This window comes from Talpa europaea, assembly GCF_964194135.1.
Source record: "Talpa europaea genome assembly, chromosome: 10".
NCBI classification, from domain to species: Eukaryota; Metazoa; Chordata; class Mammalia; order Eulipotyphla; family Talpidae; genus Talpa; species Talpa europaea.
In genome coordinates, this window is record NC_140077.1 from 62,020,213 (window position 1) to 62,036,499 (window position 16,287).

Consider the following 16,287-nt stretch of genomic DNA (forward strand, 5'->3'; position numbering starts at 1 on the left):
AAGATCATCTTTGTTCCAAGCCCTCACTCCTCATTCAGTGCCAGGTCAGAACCTGTGAGAGTTCAAAGAAGGCTAATAATTTGGCACCTTCCTAACTGCTATTCCCTAAGCAGTTGCTCAACATTTATTTAGGAATCTAAAAATCTAAATAATTGCAAAAAATGTCATTCCCATCCCTCATACTTAGTGGTCTTTACCACAGTTATGCAACTTTCCACTTGAGTGGTCAAAATGAGCTTATCTTGGGTTAAAAGGTAAGACTCAATTATTGTTTGCAAAGATCTCTTTTGCAGCACTGGATCAATGAGAAAAGTTGACACTAAAACATGAGTAGCAGTTAATCAATAGTTCACACTATACAATGAATTAAAAAATCTTTACATCTTAAATTTGTGTATCACCATGTGCAGAATTTCCTTGGCATCCAAAAACTAGGCACAACAGGGTTAAAAACAAATATTAATGCCATATGCCCCTTTAAAAAGGTTTTCTTATGTACTAACAATACTCATATTTTCGTTAATTCCTATTATTTAGTTAACTTCTTATATTATTATATAGTGAGGTTATAGCTTGGTAATACCCTTCTCCATGACCACTGAAACAGATTATGTCATAGATGAAATACTCCTTAAAGTTCTCTAAAACTAAACTTAGAGTGGTTGGGGTCCGTTTTGTGGAAACTGTCCTCATGGTTAATTGATGGCCACAGCCACTGATAGCTGGGGTCAGATATGGACTTCAGGAAGACAGGCTTAAAAGGACAGGAAGAATCGTGTACTTAAATATTCAGAGCAAAGCCAGCAAAATTCAATTTTTCTGGACAACCAAACCATTTTCTCCACAGTTGCCAATAGTTATGTGAGTAGGATCTACACATAATTGCTTCCTTCCTCGTTTCATTTTACCTGTAAAAACATTGCATAAACAGCTACTTGATAAATTCACTGTTGATGTTGGCACATGAAAAGACAGACAAAAATGACTGCTTATTTTAAAAATAAATTTATAAATCCAATATAAATAGCAATCAAATCCCAAAAGAGAACGCTTAAAAATGTCCCTGTTGAAATTCACAACTGCATTTCACTTGCCTAATTTCAGCCCACACACTTGTAGAGCTCAATACAAAAACACCCAGACCTATATTTAAAACAATGTGACATTTAACAAACTATTCAACTACTGAATTTTAAAATATACTCTGCCTAAATTACATTTTAAATAAAAATTCTAGACCTTGGAGTCTATCTCATCCCCAATATACAAAGTACATACTGTATTGAACTAAAGGTCTATCTCTTCTCTAATACACCATGTACACACGCCTACAAACAGGCACATACAGTGTTAACACTAGAAAAAAGTCCAAGGGCTTACTATGAAAGAAAAATTTAATAGGTCAGGGTAAATAAACTTGAGTAGTTAATGGAAAATTATTTTAAAATTTCAGTTTCCTTTAAAAATTAAATATCTCTTAAAAATATGCCAGAAGCAAAAGACCACCTGCCTCACTTATGAGATGTGTTAAAATAGACATAATTTGTTAGCCCTGTCATGGCAGCCAGAGGGCATAAATTCTTTAGATGCCATACCTGGCTAAAATAGCAATAGCAAATTTCAAGAGCTGAGTAAGCGGAGGAAGGGAGAAGGGAAGGAAGAAAAAAATCTATTATAAAAAAAGTCCAAAAATCTAGTATAAATGAGGTCTGTTTTTTTAGAAACTGAGCAAAGCTTCAATCACTTTATAACCTAAGAGAAAACTAAAAACTCTTCTTAAGCTATGACTACAAAAATTGAGAAGAAAATCCATTTGTTTGAGGAAAAAACCTAACAACTTAGGCAACTGGGGCTGAAACTGTCTGTGTTTATTAGTTAACAGTCAGTGCCCCTATTGTAAATACATAAATTTGACTAAATGCACTTTGTGGTTGTATCTAAAATGTGATAATCCAAGGACTGTACAGGGGAGAAATGTGGAAAAGCAAAAATGACAAGTAGAATATTTTACAAAATTGAAAATGACACCAGATTGCTTAGAGGGGAAAAAAGAACAATTAACATAGTAACTTCACTTTTGTACTATAGTCACAGGACTTTTATCAATCTTCAAATTTAACTTTATTTTGAAGAACAGCTTTATTGAAATATTATTCACATACCATTTAATTAAACCACTTCACGGATATAATTCAGTAATTTTCAATTGACTTGTGTAACCATCAGTTCAATTTCAGAACACTTTCATCATCCAATAAAGAAACCTCATTCATATTAGTAATAAGTTACTTCTCCCAAATCTTCAGTCTTAGGAAACCTCTAATCTACTTTCTGCCTCTATACAATTTGCTATGCTGAACATTTTATATGAATGGAATCATATAATATGTGTCTCTTGTGGCAGACTCCTTTCACTTAGCATACTATTTTCAAGGTTCATCCATGTTGTACTATATATCTATATTTCATTCCTTTTTATGGCCTAATAATCTTTATAGCTAGACAGTTCTCCCAAAACACTGCTTTAGCTATATCCAGCATTCTGGCCTGCTGTGTCTTCATTTCCATTCTGGCCTGCTGTGTCTCATTTCCTTTATGATTTCTTCTTTGACCATTGGGTATGTAGGAGAATATTGGTTAATTTTCATAAATTTGTGAACATTCCAAATTTATTTTTTATATCTAAGTTAATTCCATGGTCATCAGAGAACATAAGTTAAATGAGTGCATCCTTTTAAACTTACTGAGCTGGTTGTATGACTAAGTATATACGTTATCCTAGAGAATGTTCCATTTCCAATTGAGGAGAATTTGTATTCTGGTGCTGTTGGGTTGTTTCATAGATTTCTTTAGATCGACTACTATTTGGCTTATAATGTTGTTTGAGTCCCATATATCCTTGTTGATCTTTTGACTAGTTTTTCTACTTACTACACAAGTGAGGTATTGAAATTCTAACTATTAATATTGAGTTTTTGGTTTCTTCAATTCTGTTTTTGTTTCATGTATCTGGGGCTGTGTTACTAAGTTTTCTCAATTTTTTGAAAGAAAATCAGTCCTCAGATTTGCTAGTATAATCCTTGCCTAAATCCTTATGAGGTAATTTTCAGATAGCCTGATATTTTAAGAGACTCTGAGATGACATCTATTTTTTTTAGTATTAATAGTCAAAATTAGGTTGATTTCCCTTTTTTATATTTCAAATATACCAGAGATACGTTATTATTTATTTTATTTATTCATCACTTTGTAGAATTGATGTTCTATTAACATGACTCCTACCATTTGTAGGAAAAATACTTTAGCCATTTTTGCAGTTTCTAAAAAACATTAGACGCTTAAAACATGAAGTATATTTTTATATATTTATTTAATCTATGAATAGCTAATACCTTAATTATAATTCATCCTATTTACTTATTATTTACTTAATTCATCCTATTATTATTCATATCACTCAAATTAGTTCACCTGGAATAAAATGACATCTTGGCATTTCTTAACTTAAAATCTAAATTTTCCTCCAAGATCTGACATGAACTTACTCATTTAACCTAGAAAAGCTTCTTTGGCTTTCTGTTTCCTTAACTGTAAGTAAGGATAATACTACTTATTTTCCTAATTCATAAGGATACTGTGAGGAGAAAATAGGTAATAAATTAAGATATTTTAAAAATGAAGTACTTTATAAAAACATTTTAATAATCTACAGACCTTGTATAAAAAGAAAATGTTCACACATGACAAGAAACCCCAGCATTTTGAAAAGGCCAGAATAGAAAGCGCATTGTGTCAGGTCACACCTGTGACTACTGTAGACAGGAACCATGTGAAGAACTGCTCCCTCTGGGGGCTGCTCCCTCTGGCTGAGCACCTAGACCAGACACAGTTCTCAGCTCTTCCTCATTGCCATTTACTTTTCAAAACCGTGTAAGAGAACTAGCTTTATTCCCATTTTATTCAAATGAACTAACTGAGGCTCTCAGAGTTTAGGGGATTGACCCAAGGTCACAAAGCTAGCTTGAATGACAGGCCTCATTATATAGAGCTTTTGCTAAGTCATTTGACTATATACCTTCTCAAAAACTGCAAGATAGCTTCACTTTTGACTCAATCATTCTAAATGCCAACATTAGAATCAAAGCCTCAGGATTAGGAAGATCATAAAGATTTTCTATGCATATTAAATCAGATAGTATTTTACAGTTATAAGATTAGCAAAAATTAAAAGATTGGTAATATTAGTGTGGATGTATAGCAAACTATTAAAAATCATTTACAATGTGTACACACATTTTTTGGAAGAGCAATTTGATAGTAGTATCAAAAATAAAATAAAACAATAGAGTTCTGGATTGGTCAATACTTGGTATAGTTGTGCACAAGCTATGGTATTGAAAATAGAGAAACTGTCAAAATTTGTAATAAAAATCAACATTTGACTGGTGCTTCAACATTTTACATGTGTCAACTAATTTAATCCTCCTAAAAATCCTTCATTTAACAATGAGGGAAGTTAGATAACTTGCCTGAGCTCATGCAAGTAGGCTCCTGAGTGACTTCTCTTAACCACACCTTACTGAGTCTTATTCGGAATCTTCAGATTCCTTCAGATTTCCTCCCCTAGAATACTGCAGTCAAACACATATTTTCAGAGAGGAGACAGGAACCTTTAGATAATATGACCAAAACCAGAGAAAAGATCCAAAGACACTGATAGCTGGGGTTCTCTAAAGAAGTAACTTAGCTGTATCAACCAATCCCAAGATCCACCTCTTGGGTAAAGTTTTCAGTCAACTTTTTGTCATTCCATCCTTGTGTATGAGAACAGATGAGAATCACAAGACATGTAAAGAAACATGAAATAAGGGGCCTCCCTGGTGGCACAAGAGGTTAAGCACCACACTATGAAGCAATCCACAGCCTCTGCAGCACAAGTTCAATCCCTGGCCAGCCAGGGAGAAACCCACATGGCGCAGCAGACCTCTCCTGTCTCTCCCATTGCTCCCCTCAGCAGTGTATTTCAGTCAGTCTGCCTGTTCTGTTCCCCATTCTATCTCTGGTGAATCCTCTCACCTCCGGCAACTCTGGCCTGCACCCCAGTTCTTGTATGTATAAATAAATATTAAAAAAAAAAAAAAACAGGGCCTCCTTGGTGGCGCAGACAGTTGAGCGCTGCACTGTGAAGCTGTCCGCAGCCTCTGCAGCGCAGATTGGAACTGGCCACTGGCAAGAATCCCATATGGCCAACGGACATCTCCTGTCTCACCCGCTGCTCCTCTCAGCAGTGTATTTCGTCAGTCTGCCTGTTCTGTTCCCGCTCTGACTCTGGTGAATCCTCTCACCCTCCCGCACATCTGGCCTGTACCCCGGTTCTTGTATAAATAAATAAATCTTAAAAAAAAAAAGAAAGAAAGAAATACAGAAACAAAACATGAAATACAGAGACCAAAACATAAAAAATCACCTTGAAAAAAGATTATTCAGAGATGAAAATATAAAAGACAATCTCTCTTCTGAGTAATGAAACAAACTATAAAAAAAAAAAACTTGAGTATAAAGAGTTTTTTGGAATTAAGGCATGACAGTAGAAATAATAATAACTACTCAAAATAACTAGAAGAGGTAAATACTGATGAATTAGAGAAGTTTCTGTCAACACTTTGTATATCTTTAATCTATCTTCTTCTCATTGGTATGGTCTCTGAAAAATAATGTAATTATTATCATTTATCCCTGATATGTAAATTGCTTCCCCAGCCCTGGCTATTGGGTGCCCTGGTGCTGGGTATGGTGTAGTAACAAATGTCTGAAGAGGTGTGATCCTGTATCTTTGCAATATATAGTACGTTGTAAACCAATGCTATCTCAATTAAAAAAAATTTCAGGGCCTCCCTGGTGGTGCAAGGGGCTAAGACACAACCTATGAAGCTACCCATAGCCACTACTGCACGAGTTCAATCCCCAGCCAGGGAGCTACCCACATGGCGCACCGGACCTCTCCTATCTCACCCGCTGGTGTCCTCAGCAGTGTATTTCAGTCCATCTGCCTGTTCTGTTCCCCATTCTGTCTCTGGTGAATTATCTCACCCCACTCCACACACACCTCTGGCCTGTACCCCAGCTCTTGTATGCATAAATAAATAAATCTCAAAAAAAATCAAAAAAATTTTTGTCTTTAATTTTCTGCATTTTGAATATGATAGGCCTCAGTGTGAGTTTTTTGTTATTCTACTTGGGTTCTCCAACTTCATGGCTCTGTGGTTTGGTATCTGTCATTAATTTTGGAAAATTCTCAGCGATTATTAGTTCAAATATTTTTTTGCTCCATTCTCTCTTCTACTGATATTCTAACTATGTATGTATTATACGTTTTGAAACTGTCCCACAGTTCTTGGGTATTCTGTTTTATCTTTGTCATTCTTTTTCTCATTGAATTTCAGTTTAAGAAGATTTTATTGACTTATCGTCAAGCTGATTCTTCCCTTAGACGTTTGGTTATCTGATGATACTATCAAAGGTATTCTTAATTTGTTAGTGATTTTTTTTCCTTTTGTAGAGATGGGAGTGATGAAGTCCAAGGCTGAAAACTATTGGAGCTGAAACTGAAGTTGAAAAGTTTGTAAAAACTTCCACTAAAGAGACAGGAATAATGACATAGAAAGATAATGAGTCTGAATGGCATGAGACTTTCTCAGAGCAACACTAAAGGTTGGCTGTATTTTCAGAATTCTCAAGAAACAGATCATCTAATCTAAAATCTTTATCATGTCAACTATCAATTGGGCATGAGGATAGAATTAAATTTTTTTTCAAATTTTTAGACATGCCAGTGCTCAAAAAAATGTCCCTATTACCTTACCTTTAGCAGAAAGCTGCAATCTCAAAGTGGTGAAAAAAAGAAAAAAAAAAAAATGGGTGCTTCTATTTTGTATGGTGTTATGGAGTCATTTGACTTTTTAAATTATGTGCATGTAAAACATGTTGAAATGATATTTTTAGATGCTTAAATTTTAAAAAGATGAATTCTCACAGCAGACTGGTTGAGAATTGTTTAGGGACATTAACTAAAATTAATGCCCTCAATCAATTCTAGTTTGGGAGGTTTAGTACAAGATAAAGTGAATATAGTAAGAAGCAAAGACTTATAATCCAATTTTCTTTTTGTATTACAAGTGATGAATTCTTGTAAAGTAACCTTTGAAATGCTGACTTTAAAAGACTACATTAATGGTGACATCATGACTTCAATACATACCTTTTAGAAAATGAAATCAATAATTAAGTTCACTGTGGGAATAGGTGCTTATGGCTTGGAAGAAAAAAGTGCAGTGTCAATATCATAGATTCAAAAAGTGTTGTGTGTCAAACACATGTGTCAAATTTGGTCAAAATTAAATAGAGTGAATGATCATCTGGTAGACCTAAAAGAAATTGTGAATAAATAAATCTCCCTCACAAATTTGGCATCATCTAATCCCTGGAAGGAAAAGTCCTCTACAAAGAATTCTTACAAATCATGGAGTTTATGGTGATCACTAGTGGTAAAATATTCTTATTTGTTGAATAGAATCATTGTAGTTGCAGTTATTAGTTTTTACCCTGTGGGAAAACACTCAAGAATTCATAAAACCATCTTAGATACAGAGAAAAACAGCCCACTAAGCAGCTCCTGCATGAGGTTTGGCACGACAGGGGAAATAAACATAACAGTTTTCAGAAGCACAGTAACTGGTTTACTCATTTTCCTCAACAGGATATTTGGTCTATTATCACTTTGAAGCCAGATTAAAAATAGTTTCACTTTACTTGAAACTGTTGATGGCTCCACACTGACTACAAAATAGACCAAAATCTTTAGCATAGAATAGGAGTCCTTCCACAACCTGGCTGGTTTCCTCTCTCCCAGTGCCTGGTTTCTCTCTCACTAACCAGGCTCCAGGGGAAGCAAACAACTTCCAACTCCCTGAAGAAACCAGGCTGTTTCTTCTCTCCATGCTTCTGCTTCCCCTGCTCTCTCTGCTCCCTCTGCTTGGGGACCCCTCTCCTTCTGGCCCACTTGAGAGTCTCCACTCATTGGTTTAAACTCTATCAAAGCTTTTCTAGGACCCTCCTCCAGAAGTGAGCCATTTCTACTTCAAGTGTACCCCTGTACCTTCACTTAGACGCGGCCCCATAGGACCTGGCCCACAGCTGCTCCTAAAACTGTGTACCCCAACATTGTTTACTCAGATACCCTAGCCTCCTTCAGTTCCTCAAGACACCCATTCCCACCCATAAGGAGTGAAAACTTTTGTTCCAGGTATATAGATACATGCTGCATTCCCAACTTAATTCAACCTCTAACATCACCTCCTAAGAGCAATTATCTTTGACCACTCTAACCAGAGCAGCTTCTCCCCTTTTCATTTTTTCTAGATAGAACTACCTCCCTCTATCTAGTCCTTCATCCTACCTTACTTTCTCCTTTTAGGATTGATCTAACCTTACATATTTAGTGAAGTATCTGCCTTCCCTTCTATAATGCAAGCTCTTGAAGTTTTGATCACTTCTATATTTGTGAATGAATTATTGACTCCTGTGACACCTTATTTCGTATGTTGGTGTGAAACTTCGCCTTTCCACTGGACAGGAGGGTTTGTATCCTACTCTTATTCTCCTCAGCTCTTTCCTGGCACAAAGTAACTTCTTAGCTATCCTTGTATGACTGACTGGTACCAAGTATAAATTACCCAGAACAACAGAACCTACAAAGGACTCTGAATCTATACATTACATAAGCTAAATAATACAATGTTTCCACAATCCCTTTATCTGAATCTTTAGGGATCAGGTATTATTTAAAATTCCAAATGACTAATTACTTAATACCCCCACAGTGTGTAGGGGCAGTGCCCTGTAGTCAATACACTACTAGCTTTACAACAAAATATGTGGGGTTGTGGGAACATGTACTAGCATAGGGAGATCTGTCAAGTGTGTCTGTTCCAAGATGAGTTCCCCACCTTCCAGAAAGCTAGGCTAGGAATAATGCATTGGTTTAAAACATCTTTTTTTTTTTTAAAGCATAAATGAAGCAGTTACTATGTGTCAGCCCTTGTGTTTATTAAGTTCTTTAAATATTAAAGTCAAAAAACCCCTACTATTTGCCCCATTTTATGAGTAAGGAAACTAAGGCTTAGCAACTTGCCTGCATAGCTAGTAAATGGCTGAGCTGGATTCAAACTGAAGTTCAGAATGAAAAGCCACACTCTGGAACCAAATGACTTTATACAGTTCAAGATAAAAATTCTTTAGTCTTGCCAAGTTTCTTGATATTGAAGCAAAGGAAAGTTTCCATAATTCAAGTGAACAGGAAAGTTCTCATACTACAAATTCCTTATTATTAAAAAAAAAAAAAAAAAAAAAAAAGGCTGAGGGCCTCCCTGGTGGTGTAAGGGGTTAAGATGCAGCACTTTGAATCTATCCACAACCACTGCAGCACGAGTTCCATCCCCAGCCAGGGAGCTACCCACATGGAGCAGCAGACCTCTCCTTTCTTGCGCACTGCTCCCCTCAGCAGTGTGTTTCAGTCAGTCTGCCTGTTCTGTTTCCCACTCTGTCTCTGGTGAATTCTCTCACCCCTTCACCTCTGGCTTGTGCCTCAGTTCTTGTATGCATAAATAAATACATCTTTAAAAAAAAAAAAAAAAGCTGGTTCTCTGCAGTCAATATTTAACTGACATTTGCATAATGCAATGATTTATTTTCTCAGTTAAACCAATGTCTTAGACATCTGTAATAAGAGTTAAAGAGATACCAGAATATTAAAAAATTACATAGTCACACTAACTTGCCCTGATTTCTTTTATAGTACCATGCTACAAGGTGTGCTATTCCCTGACAGATGGCAGTAGGAATGGTAGAAAAAATCTAAAGAAGGCACTGGCATAGATAATATGTAGATTTCTACACTTATCATTTTTAAGATTATCTCCATTGTTTGAATTTTTTTAAGCCAGGTGGGAAGTGGATAAAATGCAGCTGTGATGCCCAAACTTTGAAACTCTTTGGAATTACCAAATATGGTAGTGATATTTTGGCAATAAGGAGTTAATTGTTTAAGAACAATAAAGCTATTTTTTTCATCCCCACAGAAGGCTACATCTTCAATTGAAGACACAGTGATTTGGATCTTGCCACATTTACATGAAAACCTCAGATTATGAAGTGTAGAGTAGCAAAATTACAACACATATTCTTTTATGTATGGTACATAAGCAGATAATGTGAACATGAGATTATAAAATTAAAATAACATATACACTAAAAACACCACAACAGAAACAGGCTTTATTTCAACCAGACAAGTGAAAACTTCAATTAACATCAATTTCTTCAAGACATGAAGATATGGAAATTAAAAGACAGTGCTCAGAAGGCAGAGAAGGAAAGTTTTATCATGGAGCAATTGCACTGCCCTTTAAAAATCTCTTTCGACAATATGCTCAATTCAAGACTAATTAGTTCTAAGTCATGAGATCTTCATGTGTTTCAATATTTATACAAGACTCTCCCTTGAAAGTTACCCATCAGTTCCACTGATATTTTTCAAACTAAAAATATATAGATCAGCATCATAATGTATGGGTAGTTTTAGAAACTGGGATTGAAATACAGTTTAAAATATTCCAAATGAGAAAACTTTATTATGTTTTAAGATGCCTTGTTACAAAGCCCCTTGGTACACACATGTACACACATACACAGACAGATATTTCTACCTGAACCCTCAAGCTGTAACCGTTCCTAGATCTCCCAATGTGCACTGCCCATCTACTAGGAGATTTTTCCCCACAAGTTCCAATGTTCTGCACAAGGATGTCCACTATTCATACATTGTGCATGGGTGAGGGTGGTTCGCCTCAATTTAAAGTAACTTAATATAAAATAAATCCAACAGAAACTGTACGTTCATTAGGGATAAGACAAAATTTGCATATAATTTTCAACTTTGGCCAGATCATTAAATTCATTGACAATTTCAGAATTTTCTCTGCAAGGGCACTTTGAGAGCTTTAGATCTCATACTTAACAATGTATTGAGTTGGTCGGCACCTTGATTAATAGGAACAGTTACTTTTAAAAAAGATATTATGGGGAAAGGAATTATCCCAGGGACAGAGACAGGAAAGGATTCTCTTTTTCCATAAGACATTCAAACAGAAAACAACAAAAAAGGTAAACAAAAAAAACAAAATAGTGTTCACAGTAAAACATGCCAGATTTGTAGTTTCATTTGAAACCAACAGCAAATCATGAAACGTCATGAAAATATATAAGTAAAGGTAAAATCTCCTAGAGTGATTACTAAATGAAGTTAAAATTACCACACTGATCAGTAAACCCCAGAAGAAAAATAAACAGCACTTACATTTCAGGTCCTTCTTAAAATCATACAACTTTTCAAAGTTAATGCATAAAATTGGTAAGTTTTGGCCACATTGCACAAATTTTTTTTTTTTAAAAAATACAGTTTACAGAAAAAAAAAACTCTTATATTCCCCATTTTGTATCATAAGCTCAAAACCCAAGAGTAAAAGATCAACTAGAAGGATTTTTAAATTATTTACAAATCCAGCAGGTTCATCTGCCACAATGGCTTGACTTCCATCCCACAGCATTTTCACCCACTCCAGCAGCGCTTCTCAGTTCTCTGTCCTCACAGAAGGCTGGTCCATCTTCTGCACACCTCATCCCTACTGGTCATCACTCATTTTGAATAGTTCCAACAGTGCCCCAACAGCTCCAAAATAACCCTACCAGAACAAAAGGAAAATGTCCCATTATCTCTGAACCTTAGCCAAAAACCCACTATTTTCAATTATTCTAGGAATGTTGCCCCCTAATAACAGAAAGTTAAAACCTGATCTTTGCCATGAAACATGGTATTGTAGTAATAATGATTTAGAAAAAAATGTATTGGGCATCCACTTGTTTCTATATTCAGTTAACTGACATAAAGTGCTTGAAGTGCTTAGAAAAATGTCTAGCAGGTAGTGTATGCTATGCAAGTGCTGGATATTTGAATATTGCCATGGCAAAAGTCCTGTTATTACACCCATTTCGCAGATGAGAAATGGAAAGTAAATGACCGTTTAGGGTCACATGATCTGTGCCAAGGTTCACCCCAAAGCTGTCTGACTACAAAGTTGTTGTATCTCACAGGGAAGAAGTCAAGCTTCCCTCAGTCGATTTTGGGAAGGCATCTAACTCAGCCCAAACTTCACTGTGCTCAACTGTAAAAAGAAAAATCCTTATTTCTCTTAATATGAAAGCTACTAGAAAATACAAATTTATAGAGAACCTGGCTTTGAAAGAGTGGAAGACTCCACTTCTTTGGTGTTTGCCTGACTCAACAGAAGTAGGACACCATGTGTGCAGACGCCATGTCCCTCTGCTACCATCCGCTAACATTCACCAGGGTCTCATATGTTGGAAATTGTTCGAAGCTCTTTACATGGGTTGACCCACTTCGTCTTCCCAATGACTTTACAAGACACATCCTATTGTGCAGATGCTAAAGCAGAGACTGCCCAAGATGCCCAGTCAGTAAGCGGCTGTGCTGCCAGCTGCTCCCCTGGACTAGCTCTCTTAGGAGATGCCCACTCAGGGCAGGAGAGTGGCCTTGAGCACCTCCCAACATCATTCGATGCACAGTAAGCAGTGCAAACCAGTCTAAGTCAGAGTGAATTTAAGAATGTACAGAATTTTGAGACTTATGAGGAGTCAGGAACATTTCACTGAGTGATTGATGATGCTTAGTAACAAAAGGCACCAACCACAGAGGTCTGGGGTTGTAGGGACTGATACAGCCACTGCTTTTTAACCCAGAGTTTCTCTAAAATGTTGGCTCCTATTGCCTATCTTACTACTAACTACCCATGTAAGTTTGTAGATGGCTTTTAGTCCTTGAGGGCTTCCAGGCTTTGTTTTCTGCATTAGTTCAAGGGGATCTAAACTTAGGGTTGCCAGATAAAATACAGACAAATGCCAGATAAAAAAAGTGCACTGGTTTTTTGATCCCTAAATATGGCAACTCTAACTAAATAAGAACAGTGTGGTTTCAATTTTCATTGTAATTATCTTTTTAAAATAAAACCCTACGCTGAACATCAATAAATAAACAGATAAAAAGGGTCCTTCTGTGGCTGGGGAAGAAGAATGAAAATTCAGGGACTCTATTCCCCTCACCCAAAAGTTACGTCACTCCATGCCTTAAGCCAGCTTTTTTAAAAATTGGGCTTTCTTTAGTATTAATTTCTATTCCTTTTGTATTTAAGTTCCCACTGCTTTGTATATTTAAGAAAACAGACTTAGAGAGCTGTAAATAACTTACGACGCACCAGCAACTCTTCAAATAAATAATTCATCTTGGAGATGAGAACAGGGCCACAGTAGTTAATCATTATGATTGAAATGTATAAGATCAATACTATTTCTCTCAATGTTTTTCCTATTGCAACATACTCAAAGGATTAAGTGTTTTGTGGGATAGTTGCTCTTACCATACTGATTTTAAAGAAGGTATGTAGGGGAGGTGGGCAGGAAAGGAAGCCCCTTACTCACTCTAGGAAACTGCTGATTTATATTTCTGTAGAATCTCAAGTCCTGTTCCTGGCCAGCCAGGGTACTACCCACATGGTGCAGCAGACCTCTCCTGTCTTGCCTGCTCCTCCCCTCAGCAGTGTTTCCAGTCCGTCTGCCTGTTCTGCTCCCCACTCTGTCTCTGGCGAATCCTCTTACCCCCTGTGCACCTCTGGCCTGTGCCCCAGTTCTTGTATGCATAAATAAATAAATCTTAAAAAAAAAAAAAAAAAAAGAATGAACCAATGTCTTCATGTCCTCTGCGGACAGGTTGGCTAATGCCAGAGCACATCACTCCCTCAAGGTCATCACACCCTTTTAGTAGCCCAAGCACTTCTGTTCTCATCAGCTAAGTCGTTTACTTGCCAGGAGTCAGCTGTGTTTACCCTCACATTTGTTTTCGAAAACTTTATTGTTAATGTAGTAATTGAATGTAATGATAGATGACCTAAGCCAATGAAGAGTTCAAAATGGTCACTGTCAATGAAAACCAATTAATGAAAAGACCAAAAAAGGCAGTTAACAATACCATTCATATATTCAAAAGTTGTTGAATGCATAGATCTTAAGAGTTCTTGTCACTAGGAAAAAAAACTTTTATAACAATGTGAGGCAATCGATGTTAACTAAACTTATGGTAATGAGTTCATGATATATACATACATATCAAATCAAATCATCATGTAACTTTGTTATGTGACTTAAATAATACAACGTTACATAACAATTATATTATTAAAACTGGAAAAACAAAGACTGGCTCCTGTTAGTCAACCCAAAATACACTTTAAGTTGTACAATTAAGTCCATGTGCACTCAACCTACCTCATGTTCCAAAAATAGAGCTTTCAGCTGTCCTTTGGACCAAAAATCCATAGCATATGCTAGCAGCTTCATGGAGACCATATTGATTCTGAGAAAATTCCCAACAAATACAACTCTGTCAATGTTCTGGGAAAAAAAATAAAGACAGACAATTGAACCGTGGCATAAAAATAGCATTGAGCAAAGACCTAAGGTTCCACAAATCACTGTACTCCCAGAACTTTGCAGGATGCATTTTCTTAAGTGGAATTATTTCAGTATTTCCAAGATGAAGTTGAACAAACCTCCCAGTGCATGCCCCAAGAACAAGAGGGTGAGATTTGGGTTGGGTGAGGCAAAGACTGAATTGGGCTTATTTGCAGGTATTATTTTAGGTTGTCTTGGGTCTGTCATAAAATTCCACTCCAAATACACAAATGTAAAATGGAAATAAGAATTCAAGTTCAGCCAAATCTTGTGCATTTTTTCAATCCCAAAAAAAATACAATTGTAAAGTAAAAGTAAAAAAATAAAGTAAAGTAAAAAAATATAATTGTAAAGTATTATAACCAACTCATAAATAAATGAGCATGGTATGAGGCATTTAACAAGTTTGCTCAGTTTACTCTGGGCCACACACTAAGAATACAAAAAGAATACCCAGTCTCTATCATTAGGATATGAGTTTATATATGGAAATGAAAAATACATTTGTATTTTTGTTGCCGTGGATATAGATTGGCATTCTGAACACACACTTCACACAGAGCTCAGCCTGTCTTTAGTCAGTACAGAGGCTTCTCGCCACTTGGTCCCTCTGAGTCAGTTGCTATGGTCACTCCTGTTAGACGGCAGAGGGTTTGGAAGCTGGTTGTATTTTCTATTTGTTCTATCAAGTGCAGTCAGGGCCTCCCTGGTGGCACAAGGGGTTAAGTCGCAGCACTGTTATGCTGCAGCCACTGCAGCATAGCAGTAGGCAGTAGGCAGGAGTTCAATCCCAGATCCCGCCCCCCCACCCCAGCCAGGGAGTTAACCCACATGGCACAGCAGACCCCTCTTGTCTCACCCATTGCTTCCCTCATCCATGTATTTCATTCCAGTCTGCCTGTTCTGCTCACCACTGTCTCTAGTGAGTCCTCTCACCCTCCACACCTCTGACCTATACCCTAGTAAATAAATCTTTAAAAAAAAAAAAAGAGCAGTCAGGGTCTGGAAATATCACCTTTTAACTGTCTCAAGTTTTAAGGACTCAAGTTCATGAACTCAATAACATGAAATTTCTCCATGGATAGAAAGGTGGCAGATAATCTTAATTAAGTTCCCACAAAAAAGAACTATAGCCACAAAACCACCCAGACTGAGAGGTGGCAAGCCATACTCAAAGTAGAAACTCAGATTAAAGAGGAATTCAATTAAATGTAGGTGATTCACCTTTCCTCCCAAACAAGGGAGTCCAAAGTAGGACTTGCCCAAAGCCCCAGTCCAGCATTTCTCTGGTAGTCTCAAGAATAAAAGTGGCATTAAAAACTGGAGGACATTTCTTATATCAAATAAATCCAGGTGGGTCAAAGATAAAAATGCTTAAAAAAGGGGGGGTAGGTGGGGGACAATGAGACTAGAAGAAAACATGGGAGAATTCCTTTTTAAAATATTGTTGAAATAGTGCTCACTTCGGCAGCACATATACTAAAATTGTAACGATACAGAGAAGATTAGCATGGCCCCTGAGCAAGGATGACAAGCAAATTCATGAAGTGTTCCATATTTTTGATGAAATTCATATGGAGCCACCAAAAACCCAAATAGCCAAAGTTCTCCTGGGAAAAAAAAAAGGGGGGGAGGATAGAGGTATCACTC

At 36.7% G+C, this 16,287-nt stretch overlaps 1 protein-coding gene across 2 annotated transcripts in view; it reads right to left on the reverse strand.

Moving 5' to 3' along the window:
* Positions 1 to 11,463: 11,463 nt before the first annotated feature.
* The window catches only part of PANK1 (pantothenate kinase 1), a gene marked incomplete at its 5' end in the record, with an annotated part of 65,802 nt that continues 60,978 nt past the window's right edge, over positions 11,464 to 16,287 (reverse strand). For both annotated transcript variants that reach the window (XM_084244744.1, XM_084244745.1), the window contains 2 exons: positions 11,464 to 11,798; positions 14,452 to 14,577. In XM_084244744.1, coding sequence (XP_084100870.1) covers positions 11,739 to 11,798; positions 14,452 to 14,577 — 186 coding nt within the window. In that variant the 3' untranslated portion in view covers positions 11,464 to 11,738. The remainder of the gene's footprint in view (positions 11,799 to 14,451; positions 14,578 to 16,287) is intronic.